The sequence below is a fragment of the Dendrobium catenatum genome, unplaced genomic scaffold (assembly GCF_001605985.2).
Source record: "Dendrobium catenatum unplaced genomic scaffold, ASM160598v2 fragScaff_scaffold_462, whole genome shotgun sequence".
Lineage (NCBI taxonomy): Eukaryota > Viridiplantae > Streptophyta > Magnoliopsida > Asparagales > Orchidaceae > Dendrobium > Dendrobium catenatum.
In genome coordinates, this window is record NW_021318924.1 from 1,389 (window position 1) to 22,941 (window position 21,553).

Consider the following 21,553-nt stretch of genomic DNA (forward strand, 5'->3'; position numbering starts at 1 on the left):
TATATATAAAACTGTAGTGGGTATAAAAGTAAATACAATGAAGTGTATAATAACGGTAATAGCATAAGGCTAACATTATATTTATTCTAAGATTATAAATTTTACTTAATTTTACATATATTAAACCTGTTTTAGAATGAATTTCATAAAATATTTTTTTAATACCATCTTTGTCAATTAAAATAACTAAAGCATGCTAAATGAATCATTATCAACTTAACTTTATGATTCTAATTTTCATAAGTCAAATTTTTATATATTGTTGTGCACGCACATCTAATTGCCTACGCACAGAAAGTACGACCATTTTGCACCTAATCATTTCTTATTCAACTCGATGGCTAAGAAATTTTTCAGGGGAGAATGCGTATGCTATTTTTAAAGCAGGAAATTAGGAATATTATCATAAGGTTATTCCAACAAAAGAATTTCACATTACAGCTATATTTGAAAAAAGTTGCATGACCTTGAACGAATTTGAATTTGCATTGAAAATAAAACTTTTATATAATACCATAAATTACAAAAATTTTAATGTAAATCTAAAGAGTCTTACACACAACCACATATTCCGTTAAAATATTCTTACAAAATTTATTATAATATTAATGGCTAAGATTAACTCCATCAAACTTACTCCAACTAAAAAATTTTAAAATCCATCATAGACAAAGTCTGCAATGCATTACCACAGTAACTGGACACCAGAATGAATATCTGTTAAACGTTACCAACCAATGATGCAAGAGGCAAATTCCAATACATAAGTAAATTACATATTTAACCTTTCTATTTATTAAACATTTCTCAATCATACAAGATTTTTATTCAGTAGAATAATAGCCTAAAATACGAAGAAAACACTTAAAAATAGAACAATTTTAATTAATACAAAGGTCTGAAGCATACCCAATAGCATTTACTTTCTACAATGTGTCCACTAAGATGATAAAGAAGAAAAGGTGTTGAGAGAATAAAAAAGCATGGGAACCAGAATTGTAAAACGGAGATCAGTGTAAGCAACCAACACAGAAGTCTTGCAGTGAAAGTTTATTCATTCTCTGGTATTATTGGCATTAAATCATTCAGTTTCCTTCAAAACCTAAGAACTGGAAAAATTATTCTGTGCGGAAGCGGAACCCATCCGGATACCTAAGCCCGCGGATCTGTATCCCTCAATACCGCTTGGTAGCAATGCTTAATATCGCTGACGTGATTCGTTTTGATTGATATTTGAATATAAAGCTACGTTCAGTGTTCAGTATTCGCATTAAATAATCTCTCTAAGAACTGAGAAGTAAACATACTGTTAAAATGACATCAATCTGCTCTACCAAATGAAACTATTTTAATATTCCTACTTGATGTGAGTGTCGGCTTTCTTTCAAGAGTGAGTGATCCACGAGGAAGGCTATTGTCAGATGAAGAGCCTTATTTTCCTTGATCATCTTAATCTATAAAGCGAAAAACTTCTAATTTTCAAGGTCGAACGCAATAAAACAAAAAAAATCCTATTCCCACTCATTCTCTATATTTTGCTCAATAAAAATGGGAAGAAATTAAAAGCTGCAGTGTATCTTTAATGATGTAGAAACCTGCACAGAAGGTTAGCTGGGAAGCAGAGAAGACAATGCAATAGAACAGTAGTTGGAGAAAACTACTTGTAATTTGAGTATTAAGAGTAAAAACTGCATATCCAGGCTATTCCTGGGGTATAAAACGGCTTCTCTGGCCTAACCGAAAGTGACTAAGGAATTATAAAAGTTAGCAATGGCTTGTGTTGATATATTATATCATATCATGAATCACAAAATATTTGACATCAACTTAAAAATCACTAGCTATTGTTTCCCAAGTCTGTGCCATAATTTAGAAAATCATCTAAAAGACAAATTGATGCATCACACATTACTATGTTTAAAAGTAAATATTGACAATTATATAGCTCACATTAAATCCATGTCATCCTTCAAAATCTATAAAACTGCACCTTCAACAATAAATCTTACATCATTATTGTTCAACGACAAAATTCTTTTAGGAATCAATCAGTGCAATAAATAATAGTATATCCTTTTCCCACACAATGAGCCTTGTAACAATCATTAGATCCATCATAATAAAACTTAATAGTGAGTACCCATAAACAAGAAATAAGTTCAACCTCAACAAGAGATGTAACTAATTCGTAGTTCTAACAGATAAAAAAAGCCCCAATCTTGTTGTCCATAGCCTACTTCTATTTAAGTGTCAAACAATGCTTCCTAAGTCCTAATATGTCATAGGAAAGAGAATAGAAAACAGAAGGCAAACTGATGAAAGGATTTACATAAATGATCAAAAAAGTAAAGATAGCAATAAATGATTAATGCATTGACATTTATCTAGGGGTGTCAATTTCGAGTCACGGATCATGTTCAAGTCGAACCCAGAACTGACCCGGCACTGTTCGAATCAACCCACACCCTGATGAGGACATCATCAGTGATTTCGACACGTGCACCACCGGAGATCACCCTTGCAGCCATCCAACCTTGCCGCCAACCCCTTTTGGGTCTTGAATTTGAAATTCAAATTTCTCATGAGGCATTAACTACTTTCCTAAAATAACTCCTTGATTTTAGGCCATCATATTAATTGGATTTCAATTTTAATTTGAAATTCAAATTAATCCTAATTGATAGCCCTCCTATTTGGAAACTTTCCTTTCTTACAAAATCTGAAATTTAATTCAGATTTTAATAAATCCCTGATTAGCGTTCTGGACCCCACTCACTAATGACAACTATTCTCTTCCCTCCCTATATGTGGTCGGCCCCCTGCATGGGGTTTCTCTCTCTCCCAAATTAACTCCCTAATCCCCACCAAATCAGCCCCATTCACTCCCCATTGCCACCCCCCTTTCCCTACTTGGATTTAATTTGAAATTTTCAAATAAATCCCCTCCTACTCATCTAAACCTGAAATAATTTCAAAATTCCTGATTTTATTTCCTGGCCTCCCCACTCTAGCCGCCCCTCTCAAGCTCTCTCTCTAGCCCAACCCTCTCCCCGTAGCTCACGGCTAAGCCCTCCTCTCTCCAAACCGCCACCTCCACTTTTCTCCTACCATCATTGCTTGGTCGAGTTCCACCAAGAGAAGATTCTCCTACCGCCAAATACATCCACACCGCAAGGACATCTCATAGTCATGAGTGGACGATCCAAAGCGTGATTACAGCATTGCATACGATCATCAAGGCGACATTGACGTCATCTGATCGCCGTTCTTTGACGTTGGATTCGGCTTCGACCACACCGTTGAGAATTACTTGAATCAGATTCTTCCCCCCCTTGGGGACATCCTCGACGAGCAACTTCCGGCGAACAAGTGGATTATCAACGGCCAACCACCTTCTTCTCCAAATCCGACTTCCTCCCCGACGGCTAGCCCCCTCGGCATTACTTGTCAAGAAGAGTCCAGGTTTGATAGGTGATGGAAGACGATGGGACATGCAGGGAGGGGCAAATGCAGCTCCCATCAAGAAAACCTTCTAAGCCGTTTGCTCTGAACAACTTGAATATAAATCTGCTTAAGAAAGAATATTAAGGAAATGTAGAACTGCCAGTAATATTTCACAACAATAACACAAACATTGAAGTTTACAAAATATAATTCAAAACAATAATTTTCAGCACAAACAATCATGCTTTAAGACGCCGTTCTAATTTACAAGCCAGTAGGGCAGGACCTGCAAGCGTCATACCAAATCGAGCTTTACTTGCTTATCCAAAAAATTTGGATTTTTTTTTTTTTAAATCATGGTTTTAATTACAGTAATTTTATAAATAGTTGGAACAATTTAGAATGGCGATAATGATGGTGCATCACTTGTGAAACCAAAATCATTGTGCATTATAAAACGATACAGTAAAAACAGAAATCCCATGTAAACATCTCGCTCAAAAGGGTACCAAAATACTATATCATTCAAATTGAACAGCAAGTAACATAAACTGATATGAAATTACACATTACAAAAGAAGCTTGGAAGTTACAATCAATACGGAACCCTAAACAACAAGTCCACTGCCGCTGAAAAACCCTAGCCACCTAACCACCAAAGCCATAAAGGGTACGGCCCTGGCGCTTCAGAGCATAGACAACGTCCATAGCAGTCACCGTCTTCCGGCGAGCGTGCTCGGTATAGGTAACGGCATCACGGATAACATTCTCGAGAAATATCTTGAGCACGCCTCTGGTCTCCTCGTAGATCAAGCCACTGATCCGCTTAACTCCTCCACGCCGAGCAAGTCGCCGGATTGCTGGCTTTGTGATGCCTTGGATGTTGTCGCGAAGAACTTTCCTGTGGCGCTTCGCACCACCCTTTCCGAGACCCTTGCCTCCCTTCCCTCGTCCTGACATTTTCTCTCTTCTCCTCTTTGCTGCACTGACCTAGATTTTGTTCTGGTTAGCGAAGACGACTTATCGGCGGAGTGATTTCGAGTAAGAGTTTTATAGAATTTTGAGAGCAGCGTGAACCGTCGGATGGTAGACGATCCGGAAATACGTTTGGCATTTATCATGTGCCGTTGGATCAAGAATTCTGGCAGCTGATTGGTTGGAAAGAAATATGGGAAACGACCGTGGGATGCTTGAAGCCTTGAACAATAATTACTTTGCAGTTTGCATTATGTCTTTACTAAAAAAAAAAATTCTAAATTATAAATGTTTTGTTTGGGATATCTTTGCTACTGTCTTTTAAAATATTTTCTTACTAAAAAAATTTTTGAATTAAAAATTTATACTAAGTATGGAGAGGGAGATATACAGAGGTTATTAGTTTTATTATTTAAATAAAACAGTCAACGGGCCACTGACTTTGCCGAGCAATTCACCACAATGTTGCAAGAAGTACGTCAACAACTCATTTCAGCCACTGTTAGATACAAAGAAGCTGCTGATCGGCACCGCAAAGATAGGCAATTCAAGCCGGGTGATCTAGTTATGGTCCGACTACGTCGTGAAAGGTTCCCACAAGGTACTTATTCCAAACTAAGCCCACGAAAAGCTGGTCCATTCGCTGTCCTTAAGCAGATCAACCCGAACGCATATATCGTGGATATACCCAACCACTTCAACACTTCCACTACCTTCAATATTGGAGACCTTATTGAATATCACCCTCCTGATGCTGCCACCACTAACCTGTCTTCATCGGAGTCCGATTCTTCTCACGGAGGGGGAGAATGATGCGGAGCATCATGCTGCACCACGTTGCTGCCTCACATTGCTGCACCACGGTGGACCGGTGCACACTATCCTTTAGTTCTTTTACTAGAAAATTCTCCATGCTTTCTGTTAGTAGCTGCTGCTCCACTAATCTACTTACCTTATTTAGTTATGTATGCAGGCTGTTTCTTTTTAGCCTTTATCTATTTTTATCCATAGTCATTTTGTATTTCTTCTCTTTGAGAAGATGAGAACAGTGATGAATGAAATAGTAACTTTGGCTTTTGCCATTGCCACCGCCGGCAACCTGCCTCTCTCTTTGTGGTTTTGTCTTGTGAACCTGCTTCTTCCGCCGCATACCTCATCATCGGCTCCTTTGTGGCTGTTCGACTTTGCTCCTTCGACGAATTTCGCTTCTTGTCGGATCGGAAGTTACGACATTTTGGTCGGAAGTAAGAACAGGAGCTCGCTGGCTGTGAGGTTAACTTTCTCCCTTTCGCGCGCTTCTATTGTTAAATCCCGTTAAATCCACCGAACCGAGGGATTTAGTAAATCCGGGTTTTAAGCCGTAAATCCGGGATTTTACGGAATCCCGGGATTTAAAGTGCGCAAAAAAACCGTTTGGCTGGATTTAGCATAAATCCGACTTAAATCCCACAGTAAATCCGATACCAAACAGCCCCTAAGGAAATGTAGAACTGCTAGTAATATTTCAAAACGATAACACAGACATTGAAGTTTACAAAATATAATTCAAAACAATAATTTTGAGCACGAACAATCATGCTTTAAGACGCCGTTCTAATTTACAAGCCAGTAGGGCAAAACCTGCAAGCGTCATACCAGATTAATCCTTACTTGCTTATCCAAAAATTTTTGATTTTTTTTTAAATCATGGTTTTAATTACACTAATTTTATAAATAGTTGGAGCAATTTAGAATGGCGATAATGATCGTGCATCACTTGAGAAACCAAAATCATTGTGCGTTATAAAACGATACAGTAAAAACGGAAATCCCATGTAAACATCTCGCTCAAAAGGGTACCAAAATACTATATCATTCAAATTGAACAGCAAGTCACATAAACTGATATGAAATTACATTACAAAAAAAGCTTGGAAGTTACAATCACCACCGAACCCTAAACAACAAGTCCACTGCCGCTGAAAAACCCTACCCACCTAACCACCAAAGCCATAAAGGGTACGGCCCTGGCGCTTCAGAGCATAGACAACGTCCATAGCAGTCACCGTCTTCCGGCGAGCGTGCTCGGTATAGGTAACGGCATCACGGATAACATTCTCAAGAAATATCTTGAGCACGCCTCTGGTCTCCTCGTATATCAAGCCGCTGATCCGCTTAACTCCTCCACGCCGAGCAAGTCGCCGGATTGCTGGCTTTGTAATGCCTTGGATGTTGTCGCGAAGAACTTTCCTGTGGCGCTTCGCACCGCCCTTTCCCAGGCCCTTGCCTCCCTTCCCTCGTCCTGACATTTTCTCTCTCTTCTCCTCTCTGCTGGCTGCACTGACCTAGATTTTGTTGTGGTTAGTGAAGACGACTTATCGGTGAAGTGACTTCGAGTAAGAATTTTATAGAATTTTGAGAGCAGCGTGAACCGTCAGATGGTAGACGATCCGGAAATATGTTTGGCATTTATCATGTGCCGTTGGATCAAGAATACTGGCAGCTGATTGGTTGGAAAGAAATATGGGAAACGACCGTGGGATGCTTGAAGCCTTGAACAATAATTACTTTGCATTATGTCTTTACTAAAAAAAAAAAATTCTAAATTATAAATGTTTTGTTTGGGATATCTTTGCTACTGTCTTTTAAAATATTTGTTTACTAAAAAAATTTTTGAATTAAAAATTTATACTAAGTATGGAGAGGGAGATATACAGAGGTTATTAGTTTTATTATTTAAATAATATTTTATAAAATAAAATTTCATATTTATAAGTTATGTTAAGAAATAATTATCTTTGAGTATATTAAAAATATAAATTTTATTGGAGAAAAAAAAGTTGAAAAATAAGTTATGTTAAGAAATAAATATGGTAAATTTTTTTGGAGGATCTTATAAGATGAATTGCATAATATTTAATAAACTTTGTTTTAAAAAGATTTTTTACTATTTTTGTAAAATAATTATTTATTAAAATTTGTTTTACTAAAAAAATTAATTAAAAAATAATTAAAAATTGAATTCTTTATGCAAATGAGAGAGACTGTAAGGTCCACGATTTTACATTTGTCTAAATAATAATAGGGAATATGAACTCTTTAGTGTATTATGATATTATTTGGGATGTATTTTTATTATTTTTTAAAATAATTTATATATAGTTTGGAATGAAAAAGTGTCAAAAGAAATAGTTATAAGTTCATGAAAATACATGATAAGTTCAGAAACAACATGAAATACATATGATAAGCGTTGAAATAAAGCTGAAAAAATTATTATTGCATGTGGGGCAGTACTATGCGTATACGCGCTTGGAGTTGGCTTAAAGTTGGACAGCATATGAAGTCCTTTATGAACTTCTTTTGAATGTATTGTCAATCTTTTATATTCAAAAACTTATTGTTTTGATCATCTATAATATTTAGCTCTCGATATTTTTCAGATAAAAATGCATCTAATAAAATATATCATATAGTATAAAGAATACAGTGTTGCACATTAGTTATTGGATTTTCAACATTGACCACAACATAACCATCATGTTTCCATCCGATTTCACTAATTCTTGTCTTAAGAATACTCGTAGGAGCAAAATGACCATCATAATCCCTGAACCTTTTGATATAAAAATTTCCAACTCATATCAGTAAGAGTTGCTACATCCGCATACATGGGATAACGAGATTTAATTACTTCATCAAATTTATCCCAAAAACTGATGTCTTCAAACCATGACCATTCATGTATACAGCATCGAATAATTTTATTTGATCTTGTTTTCTCCTCAAGGAATTCATCAGTGGGATATGACACAGATTCTGGTCGTACATCACTATGCGTGTTAGTGTTACATCACTAAAGTATCAACTTCGAATTTAACATGGATATGTAGGTGGAGTGGCGAGAGTTATCAATGTGACGCCCCAAGGATTTAAATTGGAAGAATTATGTATTTATCATTTAACAAGAAGCAACCAGAGCTATCTAATGTCATATATCAGTAATAAACATTACAACATATTCTATAATTTAAAATATCAATGTACATATCTGTATTAATTCTAAAAAATCATATACAATACTCAGAATCTACATAATCATCACATATCTATCATGTCCTGAGTACAAAATAATAATTAAAAAAAATAGAACATGAAGAACTCTGACTAGCCTCACACTTCTACTCCCCTACCATGACCTAAAAATATTTAACCACATATAATGAGCTTAAAAATTCCAGCAGATCATCAATACCTACAACTGAATTCAAAGCACAGTAAATGAGCAATATGCATGTCAATAGTCAAATCATAGCAATCACATTCATATGATCATTGAATCAAATATAGATAAGATAAAACTGCATGATCATTAAAATATATATTGAGAGCTATGAAATAGACTAGATTTTGTTCTGACATTAATTTAACAGTTTTATCAATTTGTAATTTAATTAAATTTCAACAACCAATAGAGATCAGACGGTAATCTAGCGACGTATGGTGGTTGGGAAAAAAGACGACGTCAGTTGCCGATCAGACGGTAGACTGGTGTCAATTGGTGGTCAGGCGAAAATCCAACGTCAGTCAGTGGCCAGACGTTAGTCCGGCGTCAGTCGGTGGCCTGGTAGAAGTTTGGCATCAATCGATGGCCAGGCGGAAGTCTACTGTCAATCGTTGGTTGGGCGGAAGTCCTCTGTGCATGGTCGAGGAGTTTAATGGTAAGAGAACTCTAGTTTCTCTCTCTTCCTTGCTTTAGTCCCCTTCCCATGAGAAATGAGTATGACAGGTATGTTGGGAGTAGTTTGAATGGACGACCGATATTAATCCCCTTGATCGTTGATCATTTACTAGGCATTTAAATGTCTTAATGATATCATAATTTGGCAATATTGGGCTCGTTAGATTCGCCTCGTCGAGCCGTTTGATTCGACTATAAGCATGTCCTATTTGGAAATTGTTTGGTCATCTAATTTATGGTTTGAACCATCCAAATGTGCTTTGAGTCTTCGATTTGGACCTATTTAGGCACGGATTGAGTGGAATTTGGTGTCGTTGGATTTATATTTTCGATACGTTCAATTTGACTATAACTTTGATAAAATTGAATTTTATATTATCCTAGATTTAGTTTTGAAAAATGTCAACTCAATTTTGCCTCGAGGTTTTTGCCCGAGGAGATAAATGTTTGATGATATATTAGTTGCTCCCTATTTTTGCACATCAAAGCTCCAGAAGTTTAAAAATACGTATCATAATTTTTGGGGAATATTTGACATGATTTGACACTCAAGAATAACTTGATCTTATTGCGAGTTAAATTATACGTGATAAAAGAGTTAGAATTTTTCATCTTAGGATTTTGCGGATATCCAACACACAAACAGGAATTTTATAAACACAATGTTTTTTAAATGAAAAATCCATGAAAAGAGAAAAATCACAAGGTCATGTCCAATTGAAATGATTCAACTAATGTTTGAATGATTTACAAATGATTAGTTCATCCTCAAAATTGAGGATGATAAAAGTACAACAGTTAACCGTCTAGTGAAATCTAATGAAGAAAAGAGATCGGAATCTGACGATGTACAATAGTCTGACAGAATTTCGATGTCAGTTGGCAACTTAGCAGTAGTTCGATGACAGCTGGTGGTCAAGCGGAATCCGACGTCAATCGATGTCCAGGTGGAAGTTCGACGTCAATTAATGGTCGAGAGGATGTCCGGCTTCATTGGGTGGCCAAGCAAAAGCCAAGCGAAAGTACGGTGTCAATTGGTGGCCGGGCAGAACTCCAACTTCAGTCGATGACCGGGCAAAACTCTATCAGTGGTCGAGGAGGAGTTTGGTGGCAAAATAACTTTTGTTTCTCTCTCTCTCTCTCTCTCTATCTCTATTCATTCTCTTTCTTGCTTCTTTCCCTTACCCATATGAAATGAGATATCTATTTATAGTTTTCTGAGAGTGGCATGTCAATAAATGAGAGAGAGATCAAGGGTATCCTAGGAGTGTATCATTTACTAGGCATTTGAATGTCTTAATGATATCAAAATTCAATGTTCTTGGGCACATTGGATTTGTCTCATAGAGTCACTCATTAGATTATAAGCATATCATGTTTGAAAATCATTTGGACATCCAATTTATGGTTTTAACCTTCCAAACATGCTTTGTGTCTTCGATTTGGACCCATTTGAACTCAAATTGAGTCAAATTTGTTGTTGTTAGGTTTGTATTTTCGATACATTCAGTTCAACAATAAGTTTCTTAAAATCGGAGTTTGGATGTTTCCAATTTTAATTTTGAAAGCTTTCTACAAAATTTTATCTTGAGATCTGTACCTAATTAAGATAATTTTTTGTTGATATATTACAAATAAATCTTACAAATTTATATAAATAATATCTAAAATATTTATAATCATTTATTGACATTATAATAAGTGAATCACTAAAACATCATTCTTATTAATTTTTTAAATAAAAAATATGTTAATATGATTAAGGCCGTAAAATAACACATTAACAAAAATAAGCTTTTAACAATTGATATATAAAACACATCAAAAGTACGTGACATATGCAAATCCAGTAATTAAAATGCAAAAACATTTTACATGTTAAAAGTAATGTAGCATAGTTCATCCCCAATTAGAACTCATCTTAAGATTCATTTGAGACAAATTTTTTTATTATTTTATATAACAAATTTTTAATATAAAAATTTTTAAACTAAAAAAACTATTTTGAAAAATAACAAAAAATTTATTCTAAATAAAACCTTAATTTATTAGTTGAGAATTTTAGCTATCAATTAAGAAATTTAAATATAATCTAACGTATGTAATTTTATCTTAATTATCCAGTCTCCTCCAAAATAAAAAATCATTAATCCCAATAATTTATCATATTCCACACATTACCATTACCTTATAATCATAACAAAAACCCTAAACATAACAAATCTGATTCACATTACAACGAACATTGACGCATCAGAATTCATATCATCTATCCATAAACAGACAAAAATCAAAACTTACGTGATTAAAAAACATACGAAATTATCATTCCGTAAGAATCAAGTGGCCAATCCCAAAGAGTACCATGCAATTACAGAACATATTATTATCAGCTTCAAATAATCAAATAGCAACCAAACAACCCATCTCAAAGAAATTCCGGCGACGACCTAACCGCCGAATCCATAAATGGTACGGCCAAGGCGCTTGAGGGCGTAGACAACATCCATAGCAGTGACGGTCTTGCGATGAGCGTGTTCGGTGTAGGTGACCGCATCACGAATAACAGTTTCGAGAAAGATCTTGAGGACGCCTCTAGTTTCCTCGTAAATCAAGCCGCTGATCCGCTTAACTCCGCCGCGCCGAGCAAGTCGCCGGATCGCCGGCTTCGTGATGCCCTGAATGTTGTCACGGAGCACTTTGCGGTGGCGCTTTGCCCCGCCTTTTCCCAAACCCTTGCCTCCTTTTCCTCTTCCAGACATTTCTCTCTTCTTTAGTTTTGCGAAAAAAATTCTGGAGGACGCGGACAACGATTTATCGAGCAAAGCTTTTATAGGGTAACTCAAGCCACACGGACCGTCGGATGGATTGACGATCCGGAATTAGTATTTAATTTTAATATTGATTGTCGGATTAGAAATACTAGGATTTGATTGGTTGAAGCTGATAATGTGAAAAGATTTAAATAATTACATCATATAAATTTCCCAAAATAACCAGAAAATAAAAGCTAAATAACATTATACCAACGATCTAAATAATAGAATAATTACCCCAAACAAATCCTTAAACTTGTTAAGTTCATCACCAATGAATAACTAAAAATATGTGAGGGAATGCTCTAAAGGGTTAACCTAGGGGTTTGTTTGATTGACTCAGAAAGAAAAGCACGGCAGTGGAAAGTAGGGCTATCAAAATCGGGTCACGGGTCGGGTTCGGGTCCAACCCGAACTTGACCCGATGCTGTTCAACCGACTCGAACCCGACCCTTTTTTGCAAACGGGGCGGTTTTCCGAACCCGACCCGCTTCGGGTCCGGGTCAACCCGACCCGATTTGGGTATATTTTCTTTAATTTTTTTATTTAATTCAATTTTTTTAAATCTAAATCAAATTAAGGTAAGATTTACTTTGATTAATTTAAAATAAATCAAGACTAATTTAATTTGGGCAATAGTCTATGACATATAATGAAGTTTCAGTGTATTTGGATGACCATAATAATTCATTTATAAAATATTTGTTCCAATATTATTTTTAAAAAAAATATATTATATAGGATGATTTTTTAGAATATGAATATTGATGGAAGTCAACAAGAATCTATCCTAATATTTAATTAATGATATTTATTATTTTAATAAGCATATTAAAAAGTACTAATTTATTTTGTTATTTTAATAAGCTTATTTAAAGTAATTGTAATTAAATTCATAATATAAACTACTTTTTTAATCAATGGATTAAAAGAATTTCATTATAATTTTTCTGTTCAACATATTTCATCCAAACATAAGCACCATTTGAAAGCTTCCTATTTAATGATGTCGTCCAATTAAATAATTATTATTAGATAATAATATTCCATTTGTGAATTGAACAGCCTCTACAATTGGAACAATTATTACGTCCTCTGACCGGACGTAGAGCTACGTTCGGCCGCCAATAACTTGTCGCCACGTGCTCTTACTCTATACCGCGCAACCCGACGACTTGACCCGGACCGGAACCCGGGAATACTATGTTCGTGTATTGCGAGGTATTACTCGGTATTTGTTCGGTATTGCTAGGTATTGCATGACAATAACGAGAAATACCGCTCTGTGAAGATTAATACCGAGCAAATACTGAGTAATACCGAGTTGTACCGAGTTGTACAAAAACTTGGTACAACTCGATACAACTTGGTATTACTCGGTATTTGCTAAGTATTGCATGGCAATGACGAGAAATACCGCTCTGTGAAGACCAATACCGAGCAAATACCGAGTAATACCGAGTTGTACAGAGTTGTACAAAAACTCGGTACAATTCGGTATTACTCGGTATTTGCTCGGTATTTGTTATTGCCAAGAAAAATCGACCAATACCTAGCAATACCGAGTAATACCTAGCAAAATCGAGAAATACCGAGCCATCCTGGGCCCGTTTCGGGTCGGGTTGTCGGGCGTGCGATAAATAGTGAGAACGCATGACACGATTCTACTGGCGGCTGAATATAGAGCTACGTCTTGTGACCGGACCAAATAAAAGTTCCTACAATTGTGAGCATATTACGGAAAATAAAATATACTTAATTAATATATTTAATAATTCTTCATTAAATTATGTTTTCTGATTTCCTTTTCCCTATCATTCAACTATTATTTTATAATTAATTCTTATTTCAAAGCAATAAAAGAATCTTGATCATGCGAGAAGCTAATGCAAAAGAGATTCTAAAAAGAGTCAAAGATGGAGAATTACAGTCTGATCATAAGCAAAGTTGTAGAATGTGGCACCAAATTATCAAAGAATGATGAATGCAGCAAGGAGAATCCAACCAACTCCAACACTTTAGTTGGAAGTTTTAGGCATGACATGCTTAAGATCGAACATTATGTATGTTTTTGAAATTGCATGCCATTGCATAGAAAAGTAGACCAAGAAACATTGACGGCAACCAAGAGGAATGTTATTGATGGTAAAGGTACATTAACCCATGGATTATAATACTTTTGTTGCGGCATGAGAGAAGATTTTACGGCTTAGCGATGCACGAAAATTCAGCGCATAAATCGAGAATTGAAATGATAGAGAAACAGCAAAATTGTTATATGGAAAATACTAAAAAAGGAAAAAAATCACAAGGCATTCCCTGTTGAGATAATTCCAATATTTTTTTTATAAGTTACAAAAGTCAACCGTCTTTCAACTTGAGGACAATGAGAATATAATGTAGTGGAAAATGGGCCAAACTTCATATGGGTACTTCTCGTCTTGATTGAATGACATATACTAAAAATTCTGGCAGGAACAGACAGGAGAATATTAGACAAAGGTCCAGTGTTGCTTGGGGACCTGGTTGTAAGGTAATAGCAGAGAGCCGAACAGGGAAGAAGAGAAATGATTTTTCTATATATTGTATTCTGTATACAGTGGGGTATATAAAGTAATAGAAACAAGAAGTATAACAAACTACAAGAAAGTACAGGTAACGGTAATCTGCTACACACGGTATGTGAAATGTATTCATATGCTAACAACCCCCGTCAAGCTGATGGAGGGGGAGCGACGATCAGTTTGTTGCATAGAAGTTTAAAGCGCCGTGTGGATAGAGGCTTGGTGAAGATGTCGGCCAGTTGATCGTTGGTCGAGATGTGATGAACGGTGAGATGGTTGGACCGAATACTATCACGTATGAAATGACAGTCGACGTCGATGTGTTTGGTGCGAGCTTGATAGATCGGGTTGTTGGAGAGTGCGATGGAGGAGGTGTTATCGCAGTATATGGTGGTAGGAGCCGGTTGTGGAATGTGAAGTTCTTCAAGTAGTTGACGAAGCCACAGTACTTCTGATGCTTCAGCAGCCAATGCGCGATACTCAGCTTCGGTGGACGAGCGAGCTACCGTTGCTTGTTTCTTGACTCGCCAGGAGATCAGTGATTTGCCCAAAAAATTGCAGTACCCCGATATTGATTTCCGATCTTGAGTGTTGTTCGCCCAATCAGCGTCCGAGAAGCCCTGCAATGTTAGCTCATCACGATAAAGGGGAATGCCATGATCAGTTGTACCTTGGATATACCGAAGGAGGTGTGTTAGAGCATTGAAGTTGCTGTTGAGCGGCTTGTGCATTGCTTGACTAAGTTGATGAATGGCGTATTGGATGTCTGGTCGGGTGAGAGTGAGATACTGTAGCGATCCAATTAACTGACAGTAGAGATGAGGATTGGCGAATTTGTTGGCTGGATCGCCGAGTGTAGACGTTTTCCCGGATGATGGATTGGCTACTGGCTTGGCATTCTGCATGCTGCTTTGGCTAAGATGCGTTCGGCATATTGTTGCTGATGGAGAAGAATACCGTAGGAGGTGTAAACAGTTTGGATTCCCAGGAAATGAGCGAGGGATCCAAGATTACGCATCTGAAATTGCTTGTGTAGACTCGTAAGTAGACGGTTGATTTCAGTGGGCGAGTTGCCGGTGAGTAAAATATCGTCGACGTAGATTAGAATGTAGAGCCAGGTTGAGTTGGATTTGTAAGTAAGAAGAGAAGGGTCAGCGGAGCTTATAGTAAATCCGAAAGATTGAAGGTGAGTAGAGAGAGTGGCATACCATTCACGTGGAGATTGTTTGAGGCCGTAAAGCGCCTTGTTGAGTTTGCATACGTAATTGGGATGAAGAGTGTCTTGAAATCCTTGAGGTTGTTCCATGTAAACGGTGTCCGAAAGTGTGCCGTGTAGAAATGCGTTGGAGACGTCGAGCTGATGAATTTGCCATTTGAAGTGTAGTGCAAGGAGAATAAGAGCGTATGGTTGGGATCTTGGCGACCGGGCTAAAGGTTTCTGTATAATCTAGCCCGTGTTCTTGATGGAACCCTTTTGCTACGAGTCGAGCCTTGTACCGGGCGATTGTACCGTCGGATTTAAGTTTGGTTCGGTAGGTCCATTTGCAACCAATGACATTTTGATTGGGATTTGGAGGTACTAGATCCCAAGTGCCTTGCATTTGGAGCGCTTGAAATTCTTGAGACATAGCAGTGCGCCAATGTTCGCTTTTGACGGCTTGATTGTAGGTAGTGGGCTCGGTAGGATGAATTATATGAGAAAGATTGAAAATGGTTTTGGGTTTACTGTGCCCGGTCTTGGATCTGGTTAACATAGGGTGAGTGATATGTGGATCATGAGAAATAGTGTTGGGAGGATCATTAGTAGAGGTAGATTGCTGAGGGACGGGTGAGGGAGATGTCGGAATAATGTGTGTGTTACTTGACGTGGTGATGGGAGTGGGACGAGGAGAGTCCAAATGTTGTGAGGGTGTGGGAATAAGAGGAGTAGTGGAGACAGGAATGCTGGAAGTGGGTACAAGAAGAAGAGGTGGTAGATGAGAATTCTGAGTCGATGTAGTGCGAGTAAGCTCGGTAGGTTGGGAGAAAGGAAAGATGCTTTCATTGAACACGACGTGAGGTGAAACATAGATTTTATTGGTTTTGGTATCAAGGCACCTGTAACCTTTCTGATTGGGAGCATAACCGATGAACACACATGGTTGAGAAAGAGGTGCGAGTTTGTGGGCGGCGTATGGTTTGAGCCAAGGGTAGCAAAGGCACCCAAAAACTTTGAGATGACCGAAGTTGGGATTGGCTTTGTAAAGAAGCGTGTAGGGAGATTTGTTGTAGGTGTTTGGGGACGGTAAACGATTGATGAGATAGACGGCGGTGAGGAGAGTGTCAACCCAAAGATAATTAGGAATGGAGGCAGTGAGGAGGAGAGTGCGAACGGTTTCGGTGATGTGCCGATGCTTTCGTTCGGCGACCCCGTTCAGAGGTGGAGAGTATGGGCATGTAAACTGATGAATAATGCCTTGGTTTGTGAGATTTATTAAAAGGTAAGCAATGGCTCTTAGCCATTTTACATGAATTGCAATGAAAATTAAGATATGAAATACAGATAGTCGGATCTTGATGAGCCAGCTGAGAGAGTGTGGTAGAAGACGGATGCCCGAGTCGACGATGCCAAAGATCGGGAATGGATTGAACGGAGACGAGAGCCAGTTGCGAGGTGTCATGGTTGATGTGAGGCATGGCTTGAATTGGATACAGACCGTTAATAGATGGACCCTTGAGAAGAGTTCGGCGGGTCTTCCGATCCTTGAGTTCGTAGCCATGAGAAGAAAATGTAATGAGACAGTCATTGTCATGAGTAAGTTTGTGGACAGATAGTAGATTAAATGATAGGTTTGGAACAAGATTCAAATGAGTTAGGCGAAGACTACCTTGAGGAGTGGGAAGGAGGCCTTTACCAGTGTTTTGAATGGGAATTTGGTGACCGTTACCAAGAGTCACATGAGTATTGCCGGTGTACGGTTGAGAGGTGTGAAGGTTGTTGGGATTGGAGGTGAGATGCGAAGACGCTCCGCTGTCGAGAAACCATTCGGTGGAGACGTTGGTCGCCGGAGAGGTAAAGAGGGCGGCTGCTGGTGGTTCGGAATTGTAGTCATCATTGTGACGGTGCCAACATTTAACAGCGGAGTGACCAAGCTTGCCGCAGATTTGGCAAGTGATCGAGGATCTTGCAGTTCTTGGGCCGCGATTGTTGTTGGTATTGGAGCCGGTGTTGTAGGAGTTGCGTCCGCGGGAAGAGGATCGGCCGCGACCTCGACCGCGTGTAGCGGCCAGTGCCGTGGTATTCCCTGCGAGTTGGAGAGACAGAAGCTCACGGGTAGCTTCATGGGCGATATTGAGCTCTTCGCTGCAGAGAAGGGTGTACAGTTCGTCAAGATCGAGTGGTTGACGATTGGTGCGTATCGCCGTTTTGAAAGCTTGATAAGTCGAAGGAAGACCGTCCAAGGTGTAGTGTATGACTTCTTCAATGGGTAAGGTAGCTCCGGCTGCAGCAAGCGCATCAACCTTGGCTTTGATGTCGAGCAGGTATTGTGACATCGTTTTATCCTTCATGTTAAGATAGTGAAGTTCATGCCTAAGTTGAATGATTCTTGATCTTGTGCTGGATTGGAGGCGACGATCAAGAATGGTCCAGATTTCGGAGCAGTGATCCGCGGAGAGAACGTAAGGTAGGACTGTGGGCGAGATGATGGAATACATGGCGGCTGCAAGATTTTGGTCTTGTAAGAGCCATGTTTCGTATTGAGGGTTGGGAATGACGGAGCCATCGACGGACGTCGTTGGTGGGGGCGGAGGAGAAGTGCCGTCTAAGAAGCCTTGATAGCCGTTGGCTTTGAACAGTTTAAGCACTTGAGATCGCCATAGAGGATGGTTGTCGGCGTTGAGGGGTTGGGCGACTACACTTTTGAGATGGCTCATTAAAAATTTTAATGAAGCCGGGATGGATGGTGAGCTGGGCGTCGGAATTTCGTCCGTGGAAGAGAGGCTGGTGGAGGAGACGTTGGGTGTATTGGCCATGAGTGGTGAAGAAGAACAAGAACAGAGGAGGAAAGAATTCAAGGCTCTGATACCATGTAAGGTAATAGCAGAGAGCCGAACAGGGAAGAAGAGAAATGATTTTTCTATATTGTATTCTGTATACAGTGGGGTATATAAAGTAATAGAAACAAGAAGTATAACAAACTACAAGAAAGTACAGGTAACGGTAATTTGCTACACACGGTCTGTGAAATGTATTCATATGCTAACACTGGTGATAACCAACAGATGGAGTGAAATTTGGAGAGAGTTGGTGGCCGAGAAGAGATCCTGTTGTAGTTGGTAAACATGCAGAAGTCCGACGATATTCTGAAGTCGAGAGGAGATATGGCGATGGCCAACAAACAATCAGAAGTTCAGTGATGATCGGAAGTTGAGAGGAAATCCGACTGCTTCCAACGAACAAGCAAAAGTCCATCGGCGATCAAAGTTAGGAAAAAAATTGGCTGTGGCCAACGAACAAGCAAAAATCTGGCTACGATCGGAAATCGGGAAGAGATTTGGTGGCTGCTAACGAACAATTAGAAGTATGGCGATGATCAGGAATCGGGAAGAGATCCAGCGGTGGGCAACGAACGAGCAGAGATCCGGCAAAGGTCAATGGTCGATTGCAAGAGAGCTCCCAAGGTTTTCCCTTTCTTCCTTCTCTCCTATGTGAAGAATGAGGGCCTAAAGCCTTTAACTAGACTTTGGTCCTTTGATTTTACCTTTTTTGGACTTGGATTAGACTGAATTTCATGTTGTTGAGTTCGTCTCCTTAAGATGATCTATTTGACTATAAGTTTGCTGAAATCGGAGTTCGAGGGATCCTGAATTTGATTTTTGAAGCTTTTGGCTCTAATTGATGAATCTCGATTCGTGCCTATTTATGATGAATTTTTTAATGACATATCAACTCCTCTCCTAATGAATTTTCTCTTAATTTCTACTCATAAAATGATTGGGTTGGATATCAAGATCATAGAAAAATATTACAGGTTTTGTATTTTATATTGGCGAGTCACTTAGTGTTCAAGGAAGCAACTTATGAAACCGAATATATTGCATCACCTTCATTTGTGTGCCATGGAATGAGGCTAAGGAAGATACTAAAGGAGATTGGATGTTCTCAAAGTGGATCTACAAAAGTTTATGTAGACAATAACTCAATAATTGAGTTGGCAAAATCATCTACATCATGACAGAAACAAACATATCTATGGTTGTTTGCGGTACATATGAGACCAAATCAAGCAAACAGAAATTGGAATATAGTATGTAAAAGCTGGAGATCAAAGTTGCAAATAGTTTTACTAAGCAAATTGTAAAATCGAAGACAGTTATTGGGAATAAGCCAAATTCGAGCGAATAGTTCAATACTTTTTGTTTTTGGGACCAGGGGTATCTACCCACTGTCACCCTCAAAAGAGGTGCTTGGCAGCGTAACTAATCCCTCGGTTGGCATACCAGCAACCAACCCCACAGGTGCAGGGCTACACAATTTTCTCCCCCAAAAAAGTCGCGTCGCATGAGAGAGAAATAGAACATGGGTGGGGGGGTTTCCAACTACGCTCGCCCACCAACCTAACTAAGCCAGATGGGGTGAATAGTTCAAGACTGACATGAGTTCTTTCTTCCTCCATCCTACACAAAAAATTTGTGTCGCTCTTTCTTCTTTCCTCTACATATAATTTCTATTATTGCCTCAAGCCTCTCAATTGCTTGCGCAGCTTGCAGAGCCAAAGGGACTTAATAGGATTTTGTGAGATGTTGAGTTCATTTTCATGATTAGAACCATGAGCTCTACAGTACATACCACACTACGAATAAACTAAACTCGAAAAAGTTCTTAACACATAATTTATATTTAATTCTGCTATCAAACATATGGTGTTTTCTGAAGGCTGGCCTAATTTTGATGTTAACTTGTGAACCACATATAATTTGCATCCTCCTTTTGTAGATTGCCTGTACTATCAATGAGCTTTGTCAGGTAATTGAATTTTATGTTTTTGAGGCTGCATTCCTTGCCATTGTTTAATTGATGCACATGATAATTTCATATAAAAATACGAGCAGTTCTTGTTGGGAATAAAATCACGCAATCAACACAAATGAGGAAAAATAAAGCAGAAGAAAAGATATACTAGGGCTTAACGTGGAAAAATTCGAAATTGGGAAAAAAACTACGGAGTCAAATCACACTAAGAAATTCACTATAAAAATTGAGAGAAATTGTACAAACTCTCTCTCTCACTCTCAGCTCCTTGCTGCTTTTCTCCTTACACCGTTCTCATACAGAACTGATAAAGAGATATATTAATCACCAAAAAAGACGCAACCTTTCAAATTAAACATGAAATTTCTATATGTCCTTTTGAATGTTTATGAAATCAGAAAGAAGTATATTTTTATATAATTCTAAAAATTAAGTAAGAGATAAAACCAACTAAAGCATTATCTTCAAATGTTATATGATGTGATAGCACTCGGTTTATTCCTTCAGGCTGTCATGTTTCTAAACAACTGGTTATTTAGCCTATCAAAGGATTAAATACAGGAAAATTTTTACTTTCGCCTTCTTCCAATATATTATAGAAAGATTCTTTCACTTTACGTTTAACAAAAGCTTGGTCCTTTTGAATTTAATTAGTGCAGCTAGGTACACACCAAATCCTTGACTGTGATATGGCACGAGAAAGCACCATCTGCATCACTGATTTACTTATTATTTGGTTGCATTAAATGATGCGCTAATTACCTCATTTGGCTTGTTATTTTCCATCATGATCAATTCACTGTTAATCAACAAAACAAATTCTCGATCTGTAGTGAAATGGACAAAACACCAGCGAATTTCATTAAAAAACAAATCTCCTTGTTTGGTTCCTCGTAATTTTCTTAGATAGATTCTAAAGCTTACTAATAGGGCAGTCAGCAATGAAATTTGCCTGTGAAGACAGCTAACTTAATAAGGTATATCTATGCTTACTAAATTCCTACCTGTTAATATATTTCAA

General features: G+C 38.0%; 3 protein-coding genes across 3 annotated transcripts; all 3 read right to left on the reverse strand.

Moving 5' to 3' along the window:
• Positions 1-3,988: 3,988 nt before the first annotated feature.
• LOC110106734 (histone H4) lies at positions 3,989-4,463 on the reverse strand. The gene has a single exon (XM_020836715.2). The coding sequence runs from the start codon at positions 4,402-4,404 to the stop codon at positions 4,093-4,095; it is 312 nt and encodes a 103-aa protein (XP_020692374.1). The 5' UTR covers positions 4,405-4,463; the 3' UTR covers positions 3,989-4,092.
• A 1,777-nt stretch (positions 4,464-6,240) lies between these two features.
• Positions 6,241-6,731, reverse strand: LOC110106735 (histone H4). The gene has a single exon (XM_020836716.2). The coding sequence runs from the start codon at positions 6,705-6,707 to the stop codon at positions 6,396-6,398; it is 312 nt and encodes a 103-aa protein (XP_020692375.1). The 5' UTR covers positions 6,708-6,731; the 3' UTR covers positions 6,241-6,395.
• Positions 6,732-11,372: 4,641 nt separating this feature from the next.
• Positions 11,373-11,925, reverse strand: LOC110106740 (histone H4-like). The gene has a single exon (XM_020836723.2). The coding sequence runs from the start codon at positions 11,899-11,901 to the stop codon at positions 11,590-11,592; it is 312 nt and encodes a 103-aa protein (XP_020692382.1). The 5' UTR covers positions 11,902-11,925; the 3' UTR covers positions 11,373-11,589.
• Positions 11,926-21,553: the final 9,628 nt, after the last annotated feature.